The sequence below is a fragment of the Vanessa cardui genome, chromosome 22, assembly GCF_905220365.1.
Source record: "Vanessa cardui chromosome 22, ilVanCard2.1, whole genome shotgun sequence".
Classification (NCBI taxonomy): Eukaryota; Metazoa; Arthropoda; class Insecta; order Lepidoptera; family Nymphalidae; genus Vanessa; species Vanessa cardui.
The window spans coordinates 8,909,697-8,936,164 of NC_061144.1; the positions used below are offsets into that span (position 1 = coordinate 8,909,697).

Genomic DNA, 26,468 nt, shown 5'->3' on the forward strand with positions numbered 1-26,468 from the left:
ATCTTTGTTAAGCTATTAGTTTTTTTTTAAGTTGTCTTAACTCGTGTAGACATAATTACATAGTATAAAACAAAGTCTCTTACCGCTGTCCGTACTTGTGTGTGCTTAGATCTTTAAAATGACGACAAGATGCGTTTCTTGGTGGTAGGGCTTTGTGCAAGCCCGTCTGGATAGGTACCACCCACTCATCAGATATTCTACCGCTAAACAACAGTACGCAGTATTGTTGTGTTCCGGTTTGAAGGGTGAGTGAGCCAGTGTTACTACAGGCACAAAGGACATAGCATCTTAGTTCCCAAGGTTGGTGGTACATTGACTATGTAAGGAATAGTTAATATTTCTTACAGCGTCATTGTCTATGGGTGATAGTGACCACTTACTATCAGGTAACCCAAATGCTATACCATAAAAAAGAAAAAAAGATATTTGATGCGGCTTTTTTTTAACACATAGTGATTCGAGAAGTTTTTGTGTATAATAGATGGACACATAGTAAAAAAACAGTGATAATTTTCGATGTTTCTAATGTGGTGTCGTAAATAAACAAACGCTGTAGAATATTTAGTATTACACCCGTACGAAGCCGGGGCGCGTCGCTAGTTTCTAATATTTAAACGCGAATGTAACTCTGATTGTAACCTTTTTAAGCTAAAACCGCGTTATACGTCCTTAGGGAGTAATAATCGTGTCTTAGTACTGAAGCGATACAGACAGTGTTTTGGCAATATTCCTTGCTCCAGTAAAAATATTTTCAGTGGCCTTTTGGGATGCTTTGGTGTTCCAAGACTTACATCATCAGACTAACATCAAGCATCAACATTCCACGTGATGGAGGAAGCAGAAAAAGGGGAAAGTGAAACAAACGATTTAAACAATAAATACGTTTTATTTGATAAACAATGGTCATCACAATAACATTTTCAAGTTACGACGATTGTTTTTTGAGTCAATATAAAAATCACAGTCAACCTTTTCATTCCCATAGTTAGTAAGTACATTTCTTCGAGGTATTTTCCAATCATAACGGGAACAGTGTATACATTATTACATCTAAAAAATATACATAATTCTAAATTTAAAAATTATAAAGGCACATACGAATAGAACTGCGCTAAAATATAACTTTCATACAAACACGCTTCAATACAAACACACGCCCACATACGCTCGTTATACACACAATACATACACTAATGTAATTACGGGAGCCGAGATGACCTAGTGGTTCGAACGCATACATTTAAACCGATGATTGCGGGTTCAAACCCAGATAAGCACCACTGAATTTTAAACACATCACGAAACCATCGTGAGGAAACCTGCGTGTCTAATTTTATCGAAATTCTGCCACATGAGAAATACCGCATTGGAGTAGCGTGGTGAAATATGCTCTAATCTTCTAAAGCCTTAGCCCATCAGTGTGAAATTTACGTGCTGTACATACGAAGACAGAAAAAACAAGTACATACATTAACAATGACAGATCGAGTATCAGTAAAACTATAAACTATGTCTCTGTCTTTCATGGTTGATTTCATATACGAAAGAAAGAGATAAAGCTCATTTTAACATATCACCCATCAAATAACATTAACAGGCAAAAAAGTTGACGTTTAAATAAAAATAAACAGTTAGAAATACATACCTTCGGGCGGTACTATCACTGACAGAGTATCCTTTAATGTAATATTTCTTGCAAATACTTTCGTGAATACGTCCTAAAAAATACTATAAATGCTATAATATAAAGATATATGGATTAAAGGATCACAGATAAAAAACATTAGTATGAATTTCTTCTGTAAACCATTTTAACATGGTCCAGAGCTTAAGTAATGGCAATACTTATAAGACTATATACAATATAATAATCATGGCCAACTCAATAATCTACCCCCAACAGCAATAATTAGTATTGTAGTAACTACGTGTACAATGAATATAACACGCTGGCTTCCAACGTTGGTAGTGGTGACCACTTGTCGTGATGGCCATTTGCATATTTTAAAATATAATCTATTTTCCCACTAAATAACTCATCTACAACAGTGGGAGTTCTAAGACAGTTTCTGCCTCGCACACATTCTGCGAAAACCGCTTTCGCCGGCGGTTTTTCTGAACAGATACGACTTAAGAACCTTTAGAAAGGGCCTACACCTTTCCCTAAAGGGCGGCAACACAGCAAGCTCCCCGGTATTGCAGATGTCCATGGTCTGAAGTAATCACTTTCCATCAGGTAAGCCGCTTGCCATCTATATCATGAAATTCACTTGGTGGTAGGGCTTTGTGCAAGTCCGTCTGGGTAGGTACCACCCACTCATCAGTTATTCTACCGCCAAACAACAGTACACAGTATTGTTGTGTTCCGGTTTGAAGGGTGAGTGAGCCAGTGTAACTACAGGCACAAGGGACATAACATCTTAGTTCCCAAGGATAGTGGCGCATTGACGATGTAAGGAATAGTTAATATTTCTTATAGCGTCATTTTCTATGGGTGATGGTAACCACTTGCCATCAGGTGGCCCATATGCTCGTCCGCCAACCTATAACATAAAAAAAAGAAAACCCTCAATTGGTTTAATTCAACGATTTCATTTCGATTCGATTGCGATAAAGCGTCGATTTGTTAGTAGGATTTCCCTCCATTTGTATTGTATGTTGTAGTATAAGAAAGCAACATTATTATAATTTTGATTCAACATCATGTAACATGTTAACAGCGCATATATGTTATGCAATAAAAAACCCCAACTATCATAAGGAGTCTGAACTTGTTCTTTGCTGTTCCACGAAGGCGGAAATAAATGTCTACGAAATTCTTCCGACGCAGGCAGCTTTCCTCTCTATGTTTCCCTTCGCCTACATTTATACTGGCAATATTTCACGTTCTGTGACATTATTCATCGTGTTAAAACATGCTGATGAAAAAGAAAAGTGCTCAATCTTTTTATTTAAAACATTTACATCAATTACCGACAACGTGGTAAAAATATTATCAATGGCAACACTGTTTTGAAACTGATTTCTTGGTAGTATGGTGTGCAAATCCATTTGGGTAGGTATCGCCTATTCATCATATATTCAGTTTTCATCAAGTGAAAGTCTCGTCACATTCGGTCCAGCCGTTCAAGAGATTAGCCGGAACAAACAGACGGAATGAGAGTATCGTGTATACATATGCATTTAGTAAAAAGCGGTTATATTAATAGTACAAACACACTCCAATTTTATTACATGTTCAGATGTGTTCCAGTATGAAGGGTGAGTGAGCCAGTGTAGCTACAAGCACGACGGACTTGATCATGGAACATAACACCTTGGCGGTTGGCGGACGAGCATATAGACCACCTGATGTTAAATGGTCACCATCACCCATAGACAATGACGCTGTAAGAAATATTAACTATTCCTTACATCGTGAATGTGCCACAAACCTTGGGAACTAAGATGTTATGTCCCTTGTGCCTGTAGTTACACTGGCTCACTCACCCTTCAAACAGAAACACAACAATACTGAGTACTGTTATTTGGCGGTAGAATAACTGATAAGTGGGTAGTATCTACCCAGACGGGCTTGCACAAAGCCCTACCACCGAGTAAGTAGATTATGTAACAAGATTATTGATCATGTAAGAGATATCTCTATCACAGCCAATATAAGGCGGTGGCTACTTACCATCAGGTGGCTCATTAGATCTTTCTATAATATAAAATGAACAAACATAATATAACTATAAATTTAATAGCTAATATTACGAATTACTTACCTATATCATATATATAAATATCTTCGAATTAAAATACATAAAAAAGTAGGTTAACCTTCTTGGTTGAGATTAATTAAATATATTTTATACGGCAAAGATCTAAATTAATATCCCGAGACGGCACGGATCTGTGACGTCACTATAAATTCAACATGGCGTATTTAACCCTGACAAATCACGTCTTAAATGTAAGGAATGAATATTGTTTTATTACCATAACAGTGTAATCCGTTGAATTCAACCCGTATTGTCCCGGTGCGAACGAGACGGAATGCTCTCTTTCGTCCAAATTGACGAGAGCGAATGAGATAGAATGATATCTATCTCCTTTTCTAGGAAGGTGTGGTTTCACCCAGAGCGTTATTAAAGGTTCTAACTGAAAATATGTATATTTTTTTAGGATATTAATTACGATAAATCAAAATGAAGCATCTCGAAATTAATCAAACAAATGTTTATGAGGAGTCTTAAACAGTCAGTTAGGCCCGCGAACATCTTCCTTGGGGCCCGTGAATGTTTTGTAAAAAAGTTGACAAATATATTAAACATACAAAAAATAGCATTTCAATGCAACCTCAGACATCACACTAAAATTTGTGTTAAGTCAGTTTCCTATTTAGATCGTTTGTAGTTTTCATTTCTTTATTTTTCTATGCTCAAACATATAAACATAATGTAAGTATTATGTGTAAGAATTAAATTCTGTATCTTTTAACAATTTTCAATAGCATTTTTCTTTATCTATGGAATATGACTAATTAACACTAATTGTGCGTAGGTATATTGGGCTTCTAAGGTTTATATCATGACTGCGGCCCGCCTATACTTTATATTGCCACCTTGTGGCCCTTGCCTACCAAAAGGTTGCCGACCGCTGAGTTAGAGAATAAAAACCTGATTAGACCGCTGAGTTAGAGAAAAAGACAGATTTGTTTCATTTTGAACCATTACATATACGAATTATTGACACTACAGAGAAACAACACAACAATTAAAAAAATGTGTACACACAAAACTACACTCTATTACTTACTGCATAAGGTCTAGCCATAATTCCTAAAGGATCCTGAGCGATAGCTAGCAGGTCTAAATTAAGTAAGAGTTCCTTTTCATATGGAGTTATCTTATTCATGTCACAGGAGAGCAGTAAGGGGGAAGCCAGCATCGAATATACGGCCATATGTACACGTCTTTGGCTATCGGTTAAAGAACCCGTGCCAAAAATTAGCTGAAAGTAGATAATTGTACTATAATGTTGTCTTAGATTTTCACGATTATTACACATTGAAATGAAACTAGTTTTATCGGGTAGAGTCTACCCGTGACCACGAACGCTGTAAAGTGCTCGAAACGTCGGGATGATAAAAATAATTAATATACGCCATTTAAATCCGTTAAAACTAGTTTTATTTCAATGATTATACTATATCTAGAAGCTCTGATTAACTATATATGTCACCGTATGATTACAAAATTCGTTAGATTACAGTCTGACGTGACAGATTGTAATCTGTCGAAATATTGTGAACTGTGAAATATGATTGCAATGTATTACTTTTCGCTGTATTGTAATCTACAACAACAACAGCCTGTAAATTCCCACTGCTGGGCTAAAGGTCTCCTCTCCCTTTGAAGAGAAGGTTTGGAACATATTCCACCACGCTGTTCCAATGCGGGTTGGTGGAATACAAATGTGGCAGAATTTGTATGAAATTTGTAACATGCAGGTTTCTTCACGATGTTTTCCTTCACCGCTGAGCACGAGATGAATTATAAAGACAAATTAAGCACATGAATCAGCGGTGCTTGCCTGGGTTTGAACCCGCAATCATTGGTTAAGATGCACGCGTTCTAACCACTGGGCCATCTCGACTCTTTGTCCTTAACATTTCAAAATCTGTCTTCCATAAATAATTATACAAGTAAAAGATAAAAATAACGGCGAGCACACATAGACCAGAAAAACAAACGGTATGTGTGACCGCATATTACACGTATTACTGACTGCTGACCACAGGACTGCGTGCCACGGTAACTGTCAAACCGCGGAAACAGTGGATATCATGGTTAGGTCATTTAAGATGCACGCGTTCTAACCTCTGGGCCATCTCGACTCATGGTATTGTAATCTATCGAAGTTAAATCGTTAAATTACAATCTGACTCGCGTCAAATTGTCAACTGTCGAAAGCTCTCCTTTCTCCTGATTGGCCGGAAATAAGGGCAGGAGGATGATGATCAAGAAATTCTTATTAAATAAACTTAAGTCTTTTTAAATAATTTAAGAGCGAATAGGCATCAAGTAACTTACGAGCTTTTATCTAAATCGGCTAATATGTATGCGTCAAATCTATGAAGTATATTTGAAATCTATTTCGCACAAGCGATTGAATTGAATGTTTGCACCTTTCTGGAGCCAGTGATAAAGACCGTCTTAACCCAATGTTCAGGAACCGTGAGAAACCACGTGTTAGGGGTCCGCTCGACGATAATGGTCAAGTCTAAGAACATAGACGCCCCAAAAGGTCTCGTTTCGGGCGTCTAACAAATGTTTAAATCTTTTTTGGGAGAAGAAAATATCCAAAGAACCCTTCAATGCAGCCGGGCGCTTATCGTGTTAAGACAGAACTGCCAACGTTTACTAGATAATAATTATTTATAATAGCACATTTGAGGTGAATGCTTTGTGTTTTTTGAATTAGAAGATTCCCTTCGGATTTATCTTCCAAACATAACAATAAAACTGTAAGTATATAGTTACTAAGAATATCTAGTACGAACCGGTTATATCTAATTTACCATTACGACTCACCATATCAGGATCATTCCACTGTCCTGGACCGTGGTATTTATATAACTCATCATATTTCACTTGGTAATGTGTCATGATTGATTTGATGGCATGCCAAGACGTCACAACGTCGTGGTAATTGCGCCACATGTTGCAATGTTTCGCAACATTTTTGTAATCCGGCTGAATGAAAGAGGATAATAAGCATTTGTTATTGTAGGTACTGTAACCAATGACAAGAAAACAGAATCCTAATAAAATATATTTGACATTGATTTGCGCGATATTATTGGTCGGGAGATGGGATAATCTATGATATTCTTTATGGATTTTCGAAAATAAGGAGTTTTGAATATCGAATTAACTGTTATAGGTTCTTTGAAACGGAACATAAAGTGGAGAAAGCTGTACCACCGAATTCAGTAATTTGGTTGTACAGTGTTCTCCAACGAAGATAAGTTCTTAGCGCACCTATGGGATCTTTTGCAGACTATTATTATTATTCTAGCATTTCCTTTACCTTAGCTGTTAAATAAAAAGGTAGCAAACTTCAAACAAAAACCTTTTTAGTTTTCTTCTCGACTTATTTCTCGATATATTTAGGTACGACATAAAATAAAGCAATTTGAAGTTCGTGAAAAACACCGATACTCGTCCTTATCGGGAAGAGCGCATAATCTTTACAACCGATCTGTCGGTCTATCGTCACAGATACAAGTTTAAAATCAATTACTTAAAAATCCGTAGGATAAAGCTTCTGATGGTAAGAGATTGATTTGTTTTATATGTCAGTGGTCAGTTTTCAATTCAATTCAATTCTTGGTTTAATGGCTTTTAATTGTGCCGACAAGGCACAGATTATTTCGCCAGTATCACGTAGGATGGAGAAGATACGAAAGAGATTGATCGGAACAGTTGAGGAAACAAACTCAATTAAATTTTGAAGACTAGCATAGTCTACTACAACTATGCTAGTCTTCTTGCTTAATAAGGAAATTACTACTAATTTCCTTATTAAAACTGGTCAGTTTTCATTCCTTTTGCTAATGTGCTGTCAGTAATTATGCATATATATGGATATAGGCATAATTACTGACAGCACATTTGCAAAAGGAATGAAAACCTACCTACCTAATGAGTATATAATAAGCGAATGAATAAAAGTGAAAATTTTAGTTTAGTGATGTAAGGTTGTATTATGTTCGTATGGTGCAGATACGACCTATCGAATCTGCACCAATATGTTACAATTAGACGTATATTACGTTTTGCCAAAGTTGTAGGTATCGTAGTCACAGAACAACTGCGTTACCCACTGGTCAAGTATCTAGCTTAAGGCTATCCCGATGTCCTAATGAAAAGTTAGGGGTTACTCTTGTAATTGTTAGGAACAATCCGGAGTTTGAAATTGGCAATGTTAACAGTACCGTGTCTCGGAAAGTGAACACTGGTGGTACGAATTCTATCAGGTAATAAGATTGAGGGAGAAAGTGCTTCTGTGTTAACGCCCAAACTTTTGCACTAAATCTTGTTTTCAGTTAACGATCCTTTGTTTAGAACAGAATAATAAATCAATATTTATTGGACAACTCAGTCAGCTTACTAAAACCATTTTTGTTTTGTTTTCACGCTTTGGAAACCTTCAGAAAAGCCCCTCAGGACTGGGAAACCGAGTAATGTGGGATTCTTCTCGTCCCCAACAATCCTCGCAAGTTTGTACCACAGCGCGAAGTAATCCCGGTTTTCGTCCTGCCCAGGGCAAAATTAAAATAGGAAACGCAAGGCCTCTACCTCAATCGTCCACGGCCCCTAGGCCACGCCATATCTTTTAAGAACAGGGCGTCGATCATTTCTAATTTTTGTAAAGCATTACTAAAAAAAATACTTAACTAATATACAAAAAATAATTATAACAGAATATGCAACGCGTTTCTCATTATGAACCCTCTATTGTTACATACGCTGTTTCGTAGTTTCACTCGCATTAAATTAAGACTATTAACGCAACATCTGCGAATATCGTGTATTAGTAATATATAAATGGGTCTGCATGCCCAGTGCATTTTTTTACAAAATTCTATGATCAATTCCATTAAGGTTCCAACTTAGTAAAATGTAAATTTTATATAACCCATAAAACATTATGACTAAGGCACTTACCTTTTTATTGTGTATAAACTCTATGTAATAAGGCCAGCTACAGGAATACACCATTGGTCTACCCGTAGCGTTTAAGTGCATACCCAGCTTTATATACGCTGTAAATATTATGAGCGTTTTTATAATTCTAAGGGCCAAAGATTAGTAGTGGTTTAATGAAATCGTAAATTTTGTTAAAAGCTTGATAGTTAGGATTACGCGAAAACTTTTATTTGTTTGCTAGGTTAACTGCCTCAAGTAGTAGGTGCCGAGGTAGCGGTCTCATAAATTTATGCACTTTTGTGCCAAGAAAATCTTCCATTACATACTATATCTCTCGCGTTTTGTCAAGTTTGCAAAATTGACCGTTCGAAATTCGAACACGATAAAAAAGTAAGTTAATCTTTATAGAAAAAGGCAAAGACAATTTTTTTTTTTCTATTACACATTTTCTTTATCTCTTCACATTCGTTTGTGTTATCAATTTAAAAAAAGAATGGAAACAAAACACTAATGACTATCGTCCATGTTAGAATTTAGAAAAGTAGGTAGAAGTCATTATCGACTATTTCCACCAGTGGTCAACAGTTTAACTTTTTTTTAAACTGTATTCAATTGTTTACAAATTCATATTAGTTTGAATGGCATTTCCAAGATATCATAGATGTGATATACCAGTATTGAGGTAGTCTTCGGTAACAAAACATCCATCCACTTTCAAATAATCAACTTCCCACTCCGCAAACATCTTGGCATCAGTTTGGAAGTGCTCTCTAGAGCCTGGATAACCCATGCAGGTGACATCGGCTATGTTTGTATACATACCGAATTTAAGGCCACGCTTATGAATCTGTAAAAAAGAACAAAATAAAAGTAGCCAGCATTATTTCGTGTCAGATTTCTTCTTGTTAGAACTCTTTTACAATTCATTATTATATTTTTTTCTTTTGTATAACGGAATGTTTATAATGGAGGCAGACAGGTATTAAGCTCAGTACTGTATTTGATATCTCTGTAAAGAACAGTAGAAACAGAACTATGTATAGTATTCATTTTTCAAATTTAAATTTTTATTATATTTAAATTTTTAAAGAAACCTTTTCTGTTTTTTTTTAAATGAATTTTAAAATTTCATAGACAATATTACTATATTTAATTAAATATCCTACCCACTTGAACTATTTAAATTAAAAAAGTATTATAAAAAACCTTTGCAGCATGTCACATTTAATAATGCAGATGATAGTATGATAAAGATAATAAATTTGTTATTGTAAAAACATACAATATTCAGAATCTATCTAATTATGCTTAATGCAAGACATAAATAATTTCTTCAATTATCATAATAACCCTTATTATGTTATAAAAACACACACTCACACCAATAAAATCTTCATTTATTCATACATAAATTGTTATAGAAGAGCAGAGTCTGTTGCCCATTATTACTGGCAGTAATACTGATATAATTATAAAATATGAAAACTTAAATAAGAGAGATCAGAATTCTAGATAGGCAATATAAGTCTAATGTCAAATGTTAGTAAAAATGCTAGCAACATTTAGGAAGACATGTTCTTGTAAACCACCAAATATTTAATTATTTAAGCTGTAGGCTTATCTAGTATATTCTGGTATAATGAGCAATTGGGTAAAGGGTAAAGGTAAGTATTATGCCACTAGATGACCTGAATGATGAAGCTTCAAAATACATAATTCCACAAAGACCAATGGCAACTACGAGAAAGACAACATGCAAACATCATCCACTACAGATCATGTGTCAATACAAAATTAAAAAAAAGACTATACAATACTGCCTGGAAATAAACATATGCAGGTAGTGACAGATTTATGAAGAAAAAAAAAAGGTTTAATAATATATAAAACACTTTTGAAAAGCCACCATATACATGCATAAAGTTATATTTGTCAGGAGTATTAAATAGATACAAGGACTTTAAAGTAATTGAAACTATACAAACATAATCTGCGATATACTTCATTCCATGTGGAAACCTTTCTCTATCAGGCACGAGACGACCATGACTGTCCCGTACCTTTTGTGACCAACAGTCATCTATTATGATATATTCATAACCTGCTTCTTGATAACCATCTTCATAGAATCTATCAGCTACTGATAGAATTAACTTTTCACTGTAATAGATAGATACATATACAAATTGGTACTATTGATTTAATTTAAGTTTACATATTGTTGTATTGTAATAGTAATCTATATTAATTGTTCTATATTACTTACTAGGACCTCAATAGAACGTATTGTAAAACTAAGTCTTAGCCAAATCATTACGATGAACTGATATACCAGACTTCCTTTTGTATTCTTTTTACTAGTAAATTATTAAACTTACTCAAGACATTTCTCTTTATCTTTTTTGCAATTCACCCCGCACATATAGTAGCCCCAAGACATCCATCCCATAGGAGGCTTACGAGCTAATCCATTGTCCAAGTTTCGAACGATGTTAAAACATAGAACGCATAGAAGGAAAAATAATCGCACGACCATATTTTATTTTTTAAATATTTAATTTTATTAAGTTGAAATATTGATATAATAAACATATATTTAAATATGTTGCAAAGGTTTGTTTTGATTTTGGTATTTAAACTATTTGATTGTTTATTTAACGTCAGTTGTCAATGTCAAAAATTGTTAACTTGGCAAAATTGTGCGACTTCGATTTAGTGAAACCTTAGCAAGTTAAAAGTTGATATTGAGATTTTTATAATTTAAAATTCATACAAGTAGTAAGATACTGTTTTACGAAAAATGATGAGAGTTGTAAAAGGTTAAAAGTTTATTCACACTTCATATAAATTAACTGTAAAAACAGAGTTACGTTAAATGCTCTAAGTATTTTTAAAATAAACTCTTTTCTCTCTGCTCAACATTACGATCCAATGCCACATCAAATGCAAGACGTCACGTCCGCTCGGGCAATCGTCGAACAAAATAAAATGTTACTAAAGTCGATCCAGACGATTTAAGTAAAGGGTCGGACTAACCCTGCTTGTGTACGTTATAGCTTTCAGAGTTTTTTCACTCGTAACAGAGAAAGTCAAAATTACCGAGGAAATAATACTCGCAAGTTATATCAAGTTGGGAAAAGTGTTGCTATACCGATATTAGGTATAATAGCAGTTTTTGCAGCTACTAATTTTATAATATAACAGCTTAACAATAACATCGTTTATATCATCTCGTTGTCTATAACTGTTTAACTTAATAATAGGTAAATCAAAAATAATATTGAAATTAGTGCAATTTCAGTACCGCACATATAATGATTTGATATACTTTGAATATTAATTATTTGTCCATAGTTATTTATCTTCGTGTAGTAAAATAATTACATTGAAATTTACCATTAAGACTTCTTCATTATAAAAAAGGGTTATTATTATAATGAGAGTGAATAGTTAAACAGAGAGCGCACCTGTAGCCGCCCGTACAATTAGCATTCTATAATATCTCAGCACAGTTGGTTAGCATTAATGAAAGTGAGAATAGACGCCACGCTATAACTGAAATAATTTATGTGATCGTACATACCTATCATACAATTAAAAAAAAATATGTTGACATAAATTACATTGTTTCAGAGGGTTGCAACACCCGGAGCATGGGCGATGGCATGGCGTGAGATGGCGCGAGTCGCGTTCGCGCTTGCCGCGCTTTTCGCGGCCGCCTCTTCGCGTGCGCCAACTAAGGATCCCCTGCAGTTTGAGGCGGCATTTCAAGGTACACAACATTAAATTATTATTATCATTAATATGATCATATTCAAAGTTAATAAATATGTATGTATGTAAAACTTCTGTATATTCTTTGCAACATAGATGATTTTTTTAAGAGTACAACACCTAAATCGGTGATACCAATTTTTCCTGAATAATTTTAATTATGTCGTTGATAATAAACGCATGTGTATGCATATGTTGATTATTGAAGTCCGATAAAAAATAATTTAATTGTCTCTGGATGTACAATGATGTGCCTTGTCAGTATATAAAACCTCTTGAAAAAAAAGAGTTGTTGTTCCCGATTTTGTATCTGTATTACGAATTTTTAAAAAACGAATTTGTCTCTATATGTCATCAATCCAAACAGTAGATTTCGTAACTTATATAACAGTATATGCATAAGAGTCAATTTATGAAATACTTGGAGGGTACAACTTGCTGTAGGGCTCTTCTCTAGTTTTTATGCTCTCGTAAAAAATATAAAAATGGACTACTCCTGTTTGCTTTTAATAAATAAAGGTATTCGTCAGAGATATTGCGTTTTATATTCTTCAATTTTTATTAATAGCAACACTGAACAAATTCGTACAAATTTTATTATTTACTGGGAATGAGGTTTTTGAGGAGGTTTTTGTACAAACATCACTTTTGTGTTCTAGATCTTTTTTTTCTATTTACACTAGGTACATAGTGATCTTATCATAAGCAATAGGATTCAGGCACAAACGATTTTGTTATTTTTTTCTAATAAGTAATATTTTTAACAGTGACAACAGAAGCTTTATGAAGAAAAGCCATAGCCCTGTGGGACGTTTGAAGGCTCACTTTTATACTTTAAATAAATAAAAATGAAGTAAATAAATGCGACACATATTTTAACAAAAAAGTAATCTTATAAAACAACAAAGGACACAGCTGTCTGAAGCAAGAAACGAGAGTAACGAAAGGAGTTTGTATATACTTATTGAATAAAAAATATCCTACGGGTCGTTTACGATTCCGTAATGGGATCCATTCATTGAGCCCGCGGGCGGTCTTACAATGCGTATTGAACGAGACTAAAGAAAATCTGTCTATTATTTATCTACCTTCCCTACTTAATTTTAAAAGCGTATTTATTTTTAATTATCTGTATCGGTTTTTATTTTTGCAAGGGAATCGAAATAAATAACGAAGGTAATCGGCAAAAAAGGTTTGATTTGGATGATTAATAAAATTGTTGACATTTTTGGCAACGTCCTTCAATAATTGAAATCTTTAACGGTATGTACCATAAATTATATATTTTCTATTTTAATTCAATAAAAAAATAGGTGGAATATTGAAAAATCCTAAGGTAGGTGATATACTTTGGATCGGATGTTACTTAATATGTTTCTTAAAGAAGATTTTTAAGTTGTTAATCATTAATTTCCTGACGAGATATTTTAACTGTACATATCCATTATCAATATAACTTCTAGTCGTTATGCAAGTTTATAAAACAAAGAAAAGTATATAAGTGGTGCTAAGAGGGATATCCTTTGAACGACTATAAAAACCAACTACCGCCATCTATCGAATGTTAATGCAAGTTATATTCATTGTAAGCTTAATTGCCCCTGGCTGAATTTAGAGAGGTCATTCAGGGACTACCCAATAGACCCCGAAATAGAATCTGAAAAAACATAATTTCAATGAGTTGACGATGATTAATTATTGTTTCGAAAGTTATTGATAGAACGGAGAGGAAACGGCCATCTGCAAATACAAATACCTAAATTAATATAAGGCCGACTGACAGAGTTTCTTAAAATTAATTATCAGGTGGCATATTTGTCAGTCTACCTGACTACTTAAAAAATGTAATTTACTTCCTTTCTCATTGAGTTTTATATACATTTATAAGCATATTATAAATAAATTAAATTAATCAAGTTATACCTTTTAGTTGATAAACTTAAATTAAGTAGAACATTAATAATAATAATTATATGGCATAAATAGTTCCATGTAATTAGTAGACACGGGTATAACTCTTATTGTTAGGTATCCTTGTCTCATTTATTACCCAACCCGGACATGTGTCGTTGGACAATAGCTAATGCTATTTCATTTACACTGATGATGTAGGTATGTATTATATCTATTCTCGGTAGGTTTGTAAGCTGTCAGTTCGCCTGCCTGGGATGAATATCAACGGCAGCAACTTTTAATATGTTGTTATAACTATTTAAAAAGTATAAACCAAAGTTGTTATACCTGCTCTCCCTTAATTAATTTTTAATGTATTTTATGACTTTTACGTAATATTATTACTAAAAAAAAGGGAATTTTGGTGGGTTTTAGGTATGGCTGGCAAAATTAAATTATCAAGTAAAGCTTTATATTTTTCATTCGGGGTTACTAAAAGAGAGAAATCGTTAATGAGTATGACACTATACACACATTATAGAATGTTTTTAAAATAATTTTCATCTGTTTTGGTATACGTTAAAAATCATCATTATTGTAAATACAAAATTTGACAATAATGTTCTGCGTAAACCGAGAAAAAAATCTATGTCATCGTATATAAATCAAATAATAATAAATATAACTACAAGGAATCAATAAAAATAAACTTTATTCAAGTGGGCTTTCACAAGCACTTTTGAATCGTCATTAAACAATTAAGTGAAGCTACCACCGGTTCGGAAAGTAGATTCTACCTAGAAGAACCGGCAAGAAACTCAGTAGTTACTCTTTTTCAACATTTAAAAAAATACAGTCATGTTAGTTAATACAATTATTTAAATTAATATTAATATATATAATGTAATAGATTTTGCTCTGCTATTTATGTCCAAGTTTTCGAAGCGGCTACTTGGTAACCGAAACATTTGTAGCGAAGGTTCGTGAATACTGAATATACATAGGGCAGAATTCTACCTGATATATGCAGGTTTCCTTACGACTTTTTTTACACCAGAACGTGAATCAGTTAAAATGAATAATTCAATATATAAACACGTGAAAGATCAGTGTCGTTTTCACCAGTGGGTCGTCTGAGAATCGAAGTGATATGTATGATGTATTTTGCTTTGGGCATTGAAAAGGCTTTCATTCTTTAGACCCGTTCTGAGCTTTTTAATTTTAATTTAATTCATTGTTTTGTTATCACTCTTACGTGTTTTCTATGACCACTGCATGGTTGCTACTTCTTGTAAGTAATATTAAGTTTGCACAATTCAATGAAAAATAATATTTGGCTCTATTGTCTGTATATGATATTTTTAATGTTTATATAGTAATAATGATAGTATAAGAATCAGTAGTGGTAATTTATTAAAAAAAAAAAAAAAACACAATCTACCGACAAAACACGCTTATTTTATGTTTTATCGAAATAAAGAATTTAACCATAACTTTTATTACACTAAATGGCTGACAATAATAACTATTAGCAAAATACTAATTATCTCACGCGCCGACAGCATGACGACCGTCTAACGCGAGTTGATAAGTGGGCCCTAGTCTTGGAATCGCACACCTTATATAGCCTGTAGCAGGTAGGATAGTGTGCTAGGGATGACACTCCTTACAATAATTTATTTCCATACAAAAATAAACAGTTACATGATTGAACTAAGACAAGAGTCTCAATGTATTATAACTCGGTCATCAAAAGAAACACAGATCAAGTACTGGCTATCCTAGCTAGGCTAATTAAATAACTTGTGTTAAGGATAAACAGTCCTCTCCCTGAAAGTTGAGATTTTTAAAATACATTAGAAATATCACTTATCATATTAAATATATCATATCCTGTGTTATATGCTGTTCTTTTCTTGAAAAAATAAAATATACGTATTCATACAATTGCTTCATAATATGTTCACAATAACATTATGTATATTCACGTGAATATTTGAAAGAAATAGTGACTTACATTGTATGAACGAGAAAAAAGGTAAACTTATATAAGACCTAGTTTCAAACTTTGCAAATTAATACACATCTCCAGGGACACGATAATCTAGTTTTTATAATAAGTTTAAACAATTAGTTTTAACTTAAATCTATACTAATATTATAAATGTGAGTGAAGTAGCTATGTCTGTCTGTTTGGAGCTCTTTAACTGCCAAATCAATGACTTGATATCCAAGGAAAAACAAATGACAACCTACTACTCAAACGCGAGCAAAGCCGCGAGCGACAACTATTTATTAATGATTTTTTATCTCATGTTAATAAAACATTTATAAATAACTCACTTTACTTAAAACAAGATTAAGAAGAGCTTATGCAGGTAAATAATTTTAATAATGCTTTAATGACATAAACACTATAATTAAAATGGTAGAAAAGAGCAACAACTGAAAATGTTACTGCCTCTTCTTGGTAGGATATACTTACCACACAAGTGGTAGCTTTTCAATTCAACACTGACAGCACAACAATCCTATCGATGATTTAAAGGTGCTCTTATAAGACTACTTGAATAAAGAACATTTTGATTTTGGTAGAAATAGGTAACAACTGGGGTTTTTGCTTGAGTGTGCTTTACGAGTCTTAAATTCTTGAATAAAGAATATTTTGACTTGATTTGAATATTCAATAAGTTAGACTATTTTTTTTTAAATAAGCACGAATAAATTTTTTTTTTTTCAGACTGTGGCAAAAGTGTCTGTAATTCCAGTTTCATCCGTCGAAGTGGCAGATTGTTGAATAATCCACATTTAATTATCTCCCCCTTTAGGGAGCGGCCGATTAAACAGAACTTTTAGGGCAAACATTGAACATTTTTAATCAAGCCCTGTCGCTTCGGTCACAAACAAATTGCTACTTTAGTAATTACTCACGTAAAAACAAATTTTAAATTGATTTTTAGAAGCTTTTATTTAACGTCAGCTGTTAATGCGTGCTGGTTAAATTTTGTAACTAATTTCCAAGTTTCATACAAGTTACAAAGCTTTTGTTACCATTGAAAATAGAGATTCAAAAATAAAAATCAAATCAAAAAAAGAATATAAAATTTATATATAGTCCAAGTCCAAGTCAAGTAGATATTTCGAAAAATCGTTTCTTATATCACTATATATTATAAAACAAAGTCCCTCGGCTGCGTTTGTCTGTTTGTACGTTCGTGACAAATTCTAAAATTACTGAGCGGATTTTAATGCGGTTTTCACTAATAGAATGATTCATAAGGAAAGTTTAGATATATAACTTGTTAAGATTTTTGTGCAAATACGTTGTAATAGAAGTACAATTGTTAAACATGTCTTGAAAAAGCAAAAAAAAAAAAACTAGTAAAAATATATAAAATTTGAAAAAGAAATAATTTCGTATGTGGTAAATAAAGAAGTTTTACTTTTTAAGTATTGCAACATTTAATGTCGAGAACAGTATTAATTTGTTAATTAATTAAACGCCACGCCTTTTCATTTATTGTATGACGAACTCCACCCACATGTAACTTTCATGTCATAGTTAAAGTATTGTCATCAAATGCATAACATTTTGTAAAAAATATTCTTGAAATGCAATTAAACTAAGAACTCGAACCAAAACATATTGAAACAGAGTTCTACTTATGTCTTATGGTAAACTTAGTTTGCAACTCTGAACACACATTTACTCATTAAATAGGTAAATATAATCTGTATTGTAAACATTGTTTCTAGGCTTTGCTTTTGGGTGAATTATTTTCAATTGTTTTTTTTAATGGATCAACATACTGGCACTTTTGCCTCCTAATGAAAAGTAAGCACCAAATGCAATCATTGGTATTGTAAGCTGTGTTAACAATCCCTTACTACGCCATAGTGTTCACAGCAATACTGAGTAATGTTGTTTGAGGGTAGAATTTATGAGTGGTAATATAGTTACCACTCATTTTATAGATGATAAAAAAGAGTGGACTAATACCTGTTGACTTTCAGTCAGGATACATTACATAAATATATAATGGTATTTAATGAATATGACTGTATATTTTAAATGTTGAAAAACAGTAACAACTGAGTTTCTTGCCCGTTCTTCTCGGCAGAATCTACTTTCCGAACCGGTGGTAGCTTCATTTAATTGTTAAATAACTAGAAAGACTAACTACTAAGAAATATTTTTGTGGTCAATGTATTATTATACTTTTGTTTTATTGAAGCGACTGCTTAAAGGTAAGGATGTTATCAATTAAGTTTTATTTCATATGTTTGTACCACAGAATTCTTCCATTTCTCAAATCATTCGGTTTTCAACCTCTTTGGTTTCGTAATAAAAATTTTAAATATGTTATAATTACTTTGTAATTTATTAATATAAATAATTATGTACTGTTATCTAAAAAAACGTTTAGTCTCGAATATGTAGTAAAATAAAAGTATTTAATATTATAAGAGCATCTGGCATAGACCCTTCTCATACATTGTTGATACAGCCCTCTAGCATAAACGCTGTTTAACTTTGCGAGTGTTTAAACAAAGAACTATCTCTTTCTAACATCAGAGATTATGCCATCCAAGGAATAAGACAACATTATTTCACTAATTATCTCTGAAATATCGTTTTTTTATATCCATAAAAATATCTCTGCTTTTCTAACGCACATCATGCAAAAACCGCTGAATATTTTAATACGAAATTGTACCAATATTCAGCGTGTTACATAAAGGGGTTTAAGCTAAACATTAACATACAATATAAGTCAATGTATTACGTAGCCACTGCAAACACGTGGTCGAGTCTGCTAGTTTATAAAGCCGTAAACATAACATACTATACGTTCTAATACAAACTCATTGTAATTTCTATGTTGAATTAATTATTACTTAATATATGTTCATTAGGCTTACTAGCTAATACTACATTATATCTCTGTTAGGTCGACTGGTAAATTGGCAAGCTGATGGTAAGTGGTCGCAATTCATATCAACAATGCGCCACCTTGGAAACTATGTCCCATTTGTCTGTAGTCACAGCTTTAACTTGCTGTTTGGCATAGAATGTAATGAGTTTACTCAGACAGCCTTGTCTGCACTAATCTCTACCACCAAATAACGTACCAGATTTTTCAAATTATGTTTTCCATTTGCAATAACAGCCGATTTTTAAACAGAAGAGGTTTAATGTTCCATCTTATTACATATACAAGAACGCCACCTCATTGTTGGAAGAAGCAAATACTATTCGTATTCCTGCAACCATTCTGTGACGTGATTTGTAGACCAATTTTGTTTTTTTCCTGAATCACAGCCGATTATGTCGTTCACGTGTTATTGAGCGGTTTCTATCGCCTATATATTTTGCGCCATAAGAAATATTGCCTATTATTTACACCAGTAATAGGCCACTGACAATAAAACTGGATTAAAACCCATTAAAAGTTGTTTCAGGCACAATGGACATAATATGTATAACCATAACCTGAAATCATGTTACCTCACTCAGCTTATACTAGAATACAGCAGTACAGTTTGTTGTAGATTAATTATTGGGTATGCCTGCCTAGAATGACTTGCATGAGCAATTCGTCAAAGTAAATTAAAAAAAGTGCAGCAAATTTCTAACTTCACAGAACATCAGTGAACCACCACAAAAATCAACAAAAGTGCGATTTCCAAGGCATTTTCTGTCTCGCCACTCTTCAGATTTCGATGCGGGATTTTCCGAACCGATACAATTTGGGAACCTTCAAGAAACAAGAGTATCTTAAAGGCCGGTAACGCATCTGCAAGTCCCACGGTGTTACAGATGTCAATGGGTAGTGATAGTCACTTTCCATCATATGAGACTCCCGCCCGTTTGCCACCTGTAGCGTAATAAAAATTGCGTAAACATAATTATAATCTATATTTCTGCATTCTTATCCGATATAGAGCCGAGATGGTCCAGTGGTTAGAAAGCGTGCATGTAAATTGATGATTTCGGGTTCAAACTATATATACTTGTGTTTATAATTCATTTCGTGCTCAGCGGTGAAGGAAAACATCGTTAGGAAACCTGCATATACCTAATTTCAACGAAATTCCGTGCATTCCACCAACCCGCACTGGAACAGCGTGGTTGAATATTTTCCAAAGCCTTAGCCCAGCAGTAGGAAATTTACGGGCTGTTACTTTACTTTTACTATCCGATATAGTCGCTTGGAAAAGAGGAACTCAAGCAAGACTGAAATGAGAGGCGCAGGAACAATGGCTTTACTTGCTCTCCGAAGCATAATTTGAACACAGCTAACACCCAAATTTCAAACTGTTCTTGCGTTTTTTTGAACAACTTTTAATGAGTTTTAACCAAGACCTATGGACTCCCCATCATATAAAATAGTTACTAAACGAACACACACTAAAATAATTATAACGAAAATCTCTTTAAGCTACTATTCTTCCGAAATGTGAAATAAAACGTAGTACCAATATTAAAGGGAAATACGATGGGAGGGTATATCCGACATTGTGTGAATTTTATGTCCGACATAAAATATAAAATGTATTATCATTGCAATACGTCTGATTTTATAACGGTTGTAATAGTTTGATGTTTTACCGTTTTTATTATAAATTCATTTGACAACATTATATTCACATACATATTATTGGTATAATGATCATAAACAACATCATATAAGTTGGTTTGGTTAAGCGTTATACTGTTTTATTGTATCACGAACATAATATGCGTATACTTTAACTAACAATCTGACTAATATCTAATTATTGCCTTGGGTTGTCTTGGGTCTGGTTGTTTGTGGTGCAGGGCGCCACGGTAGCATGCGTAAGCGATCCCGTGTCGCCCGCCGAGAGACGGTGAGGGTACCGCTGTTTTTTAGTTTCGGTTAAACCCAAGTATATCGGTGATGTGAGTAATGGTAAATATCTATGAGTTGTAACTAGTTACCATCAGGTGGTACCATAATAAAAATATAAAATGATTTTTCTATGATACAGGTTGACGGGCCGCAATAATACTGGAGGTATTCTGGTATTTTTTTTAATTGTTATTAAATTTTCAATGACTTAGTAAATATTAATGTAGTAAGTACATTATACTTCACACAAAGGAAGCGGGTGACAGCTATACGTAATTTCAGTAACACTGAAATAATCTCAGTGCATTTCAGAGATTTTGATTACGTAAACAAACTCATGCATAAATCATGAAATCTGTGATATTCAGAATTTAAATTGCTAAGGCTTTAAGGCTTCGAACCTTAGCTTAACTTAGACTAGCTAATGGAAACAACATCACTTTCCGTTCTTATTTCAATGAAGACATTTGCATGACTACTAACTACTAATAACTACTAACAATACCTAATGAAATTGAAAACTAAACGATTACGTTCTAAATTTAACTAGAATCGAATATAAGTTGTTTTGATTAGTTGTTTTATTTATTTACTTATTTCAAGTAAGCTATATATATATATATATATATTTTCAAATTTAAAGTAATTTTTTTCTGTTTATTTACATAAGTTGTTAATCAAAATTAAATCCTTAAATATATATATATATATACAAATATTAACTAAAACTTTTTTTAAGCTTTTTGCACCACTACTCCAACGGCCAAGCGTTTCGGCAGCAAATAACGAATATTTTGTTATTTTTTTGGCTTCAGCTAAACTATAAATATGCTATATTAATATTATAAACGTGAAAATTACTCTGTATCTGTCTTTCTGTCGTTCTTTCACGATCAAAATAATGAACTGAATTTGATGAAATTTGGTGTGAAGCAAACTTGAGATTCAAGGAAGAACATAGGTTACCTTTTTTGCCAGACACGTGACAACAAACCCATTAAAGAACGAGCGAAGACGCGAGCGACTGCTAGTATTACATCAATTTAACATTAAATTTTGATATGAAAAAATATAAGAGAAATAATAAAATCAATTATTTAAGTTAAAACGGCACAATTTGATAACTAGATTGTCTATCTAAGAAATTAAACAAATACTAACAACATGAAATAACACAAATACAATGATACCGCTATAGTCCGATCGCAGCAGCCGGCTCAAGGAAAATGGAGGCCCGTGCCTACAACAACCATTATATAGGGTTAGCATTCCTCCATCCCTTAGGGAAGCGTCCAACCCAACAGTACAATATATCCTGTTCATTAATTTTACCACGGATACGGAAAATATAAAGATAAAGTAATAATAATATAATCAAATCGTATACTTAAGAATAAAGTCTTTTTTGGTTTATTGATAACCAGATTTAAACTGATGTTAGTATCAAAGTCAACCAAAATAAACTTTATTCAAGTAGGCTTTTACAAGCAGTTTTGAATCGTCATTTTGTAGCATACAAGTTTCTTCACGATGTTTTCCTTCTCCACTGAGTACGAGATGAATTTAATACAAATTAAGCTCATGAAAAATCAGCGGTGCTTACATGGTCATGAATCCGCAATCATCGGTTAAGATGCATGCGTTCTAACCACTGGGCCATCTCGGCTCTACTTTCAACAATCTTGCGATATTATTTCATGCAAACCTCAATAAACAATTTAAATGAAAATAGCGAAGAAAGTTAAAATTCATAAAAAATCAAATACAATTTTTGCCCTCCTAAAACACTTCGTACATATCCATATTTCCAAAATGTAATTTCCAGTACACGATGTTTACAATCGTCTAGTACCCTACATAACCAAAATAAAAGCGCATTCCCTTGCTTAATTGCAAATAAGAGAACCCTTCTGTCACCTGTAAGTTTTTGAAAGCTTTTTATTCAACTTCAACTGTTAGTACGTGCAAGAGAAGGAATTTTATAGCAGCCTCAAACAGCAATTCAGCTGAAATTTTGCTAACTTTGACTGCTGATAACGATATAATCTAGTAAACAAATCTCGTAATCGTTTTAACAAATTACGTCGTTCGCAGCCGAAGGACTTCATAAAATTATTTTAATTCACAAACTTATTTTACAAATATTAATACTAATTTAATTAGACTACTTCATGTGTTGAGGTTGTAACACATAATGCCCTCAGAACCAATTATTTAAAATAATATAAAACTTTTCTTAATTCTAAGAGACACAGTAATAATAAAGAAAGATCGGTGTGGTCCGTTGTTGGGCGGCGTGGTGTTGCGCAAGGGTTGCACGTAAAGGCCGTCGTCGGTGGTTACGACGAGCGCGATGTCCTAATGTACCTCCATAGGGTGGTCGCATATTAAACATTTGAGAAAACTGTAAATTGTTTCTAAAATACACACATCCACACACATCCACACTTGTGTTATGTAAAATCAGAAGTAACGACGGTACGACAGCCGGTACGGTTTGAAAAGTGATGGAACTTTTTTTTCATCGACTCAGCCGGGAATCGAACACGGGATCTCAGGGTGGCGTACCCATGAAAACCGTTATATTCTATACAGACTAACTTATATATGAAATTAAAGAGAATTCGTATATTTTGATTTACAATTGATTATAATAACAAAAATGTAATTGACAAAAAAAAAGTATTACGACGAAGCGAAATCTAACCAATATACTATTTGTATAGATGCTGTATTGACTAAAATTGTTTAATCATTTAAACGATTTACATATAAAAATGACGTAATTCCGTTAGTCGAATTTCACGAGTGAGATTCAATGGACTTTAAAAAAATAGCACTGCTGTACATATAAATTTTTATAAATAAAAAAAAACCGCCTTCAAAAATGAACTAAAAAGAAAAAAATAATCAGTTACATCCATATCCGATTTACGATTTTTTAATCACCTCTCAAAGTCGGTGCCGACATTGCTAATATAGGTACATAATACATACATACAAACCTAAATCTATTTATTGTATAGATGACACCATTAGACAAACCTTACTATCGATACAAATTAAATGATTTCAATATAGGAATTTATTTACTTTGTTGGCACCGACTTCAAAAGGTGATTAAAAAATCGTAAATCGGATATGGATGTAACTGATTATTTTTTTCTTTTTAGTTCATTTTTGAAGGCGGTTTTTTTTTATTTATAAAAATTTATTTACTGCTTTTCAGTGTTGTTTTGTTATTTATAATTACAATTGGTAGTGTTTGTCATTCACTATATTATACTCAGTACATTTCGGCTTTCGACTCTAAACATAACTCAACGCCGTTTCAATACGATGTGGACTGCAACTCAAATTAAGCGTTACCTAAGTTACAATAGCCTAATGCTAACTGCTTATCGCCAATTAGACAATACCATTTTTCCCGATGCAATACCGTTAATCATTGAGGAGTTCTCCTGGTAGTCCACTATCAGCTAGACTTCATCATAGGCATGTTTACTAACATCAATTGCTTGACGACTATCTTAAAGAAATAGAACTAAACCCGTAAAATAGTTACTTACTAATAGGTTCTGATTACCAGTTGTGGTCTTCATCATCAGTTCTACTTCATCAAATGTCACTTTTCGTGAGCATATGACCAAGGCACTTTGAATAAAACCGAAATCACTATAGGTGTGCCTATAAAATTTGAGGAGTTCCCTCGATTTCTCCAGGATCCCATCATCAGATCCTGATCTCCTGACAATGGGACCACCTGTAAAACATGCCCTTTCAAACAAAAAAAGAATTGTCAAAATCGGCCCAGCCATCTTCGAGTAATTCGGTAACATACATAAAAAATAAAAAAAAAAAAAAAAAAAAAGGCCCCGACGAATTGAGAACCTCCTCCTTTTTTTGAAGTCGGTTAAAAATATTTTTAATCTGTATAGTTTATAATATCACAACCTAAATTATCCTAATCATATTTTCTATAAACACATTGACTTAACGTACTTTAAGATATCACAATGTTGTAGATGTCTTATCTACAACATTGTGATATCTTAAAGTACGAATATTCAATCAAATATATACTTTCCTTAATTTCATACTTCGTGGAGTAGGGATCGTTAAAAATATTTGAGTATTAACAAAACTAATATCAATCAAATTTCTATATATCAGCAAGTATAATTTTAACAAAATAATAAACAAAAGAAGTCAAAACAGCAACTATATCATATCACTGATTAAATCTGATATAAAATAAGCTAAAATATAAACATTATTAAAAAAAAAACAATCGTATTAATTAATTGTATAAAAGTTTATTTAGTCAACTAAAATACTAGTATATTTATATAACCAATAATTTATTGCATTGTCGGTCAATAATCCACTCAGTTGACGGCCATGAAACACGATCAACCGTAAAAGCTCTTCGCTCTTGTCTTGTTAGAGCTTCGTAAAGCTTTCAAGCGTTTCGGATATTATTGGACCAACTGACCAATTTAATATGAATAGCTCTTTATGTAGACCGAGATTGGTCCGAATTTGTTTAAGGGTTGTTTCTTTTACTCGATTTGTATTACATAAACAAATAATAATAATAAAATGCAATTGTATACTTACGCCTATTTTATTCTGGGACATATAAAAAAGGGGCGTATACTTAGTGCGTTAGAAGATAAATAAATATAGTTTTCAATTGCTTATCAATAATTACTTATATAGTACATTTAATTTCTTTTTTGCATCACTGCTGTAACACTTACAAATAAATTCACAATTTATATTTGTAATAAAATAAACAATGTAAATTAAGATGAGGTGTGAAAATTCGAAATAGAGCATCCGTTATTGAAATAATTGAAGAAAACCAATAAACAAATACGAAGTTATTTAATAAAGATTTTCGTTAATAGAATAAATATTTTTATTTCAGTAAAAATATTTAGTGTACGTTACGTACTCATGGCGAGTGGCAGAGGACAGCAGCCTTGATCGGATCGAATTTATGACGCTGAGTGCTCTGAGGAATTATTCTCTCTTCTCTCTGCATCCTCATTCACAAGTCTACGCATGATGGCTCTCAATGTCACTGTCGAACTGTGACATCGATTCCATCGCGCGAAGAAATTTGTCATAGCCGAGATGGCCCAGTGGTTAGAACGCGTGCATCTTTACCGACGATTGCGAGTTCAAACCCAGTGTTTCTAATTCATCTCGTGCTTGGCGG

The 26,468-nt window shown here is 33.1% G+C and overlaps 2 protein-coding genes across 2 annotated transcripts in view; one reads left to right on the forward strand and one right to left on the reverse strand.

The window, feature by feature from the left end:
- Positions 1-26,468, forward strand: part of LOC124539347 (pikachurin-like) — a 229,330-nt gene that overhangs the window by 92,753 nt on the left and 110,109 nt on the right. Inside the window, exon 2 of the mRNA XM_047116718.1 lies at positions 12,327-12,471. Within this exon, the coding sequence (XP_046972674.1) occupies positions 12,360-12,471 (112 nt within the window). The 5' untranslated portion in view covers positions 12,327-12,359. The remainder of the gene's footprint in view (positions 1-12,326; positions 12,472-26,468) is intronic.
- On the reverse strand, positions 1,617-11,374 carry LOC124539345 (alpha-N-acetylgalactosaminidase-like). The gene is made up of 8 exons (XM_047116717.1): positions 11,078-11,374; positions 10,685-10,859; positions 9,372-9,546; positions 8,718-8,815; positions 6,579-6,740; positions 4,801-4,995; positions 3,982-4,143; positions 1,617-1,718 (listed from the first exon to the last, which is right to left on the reverse strand). Exons 1-8 carry the CDS (start codon positions 11,233-11,235, stop codon positions 1,632-1,634), a joined length of 1,212 nt encoding a protein of 403 aa, XP_046972673.1. The 5' UTR covers positions 11,236-11,374; the 3' UTR covers positions 1,617-1,631.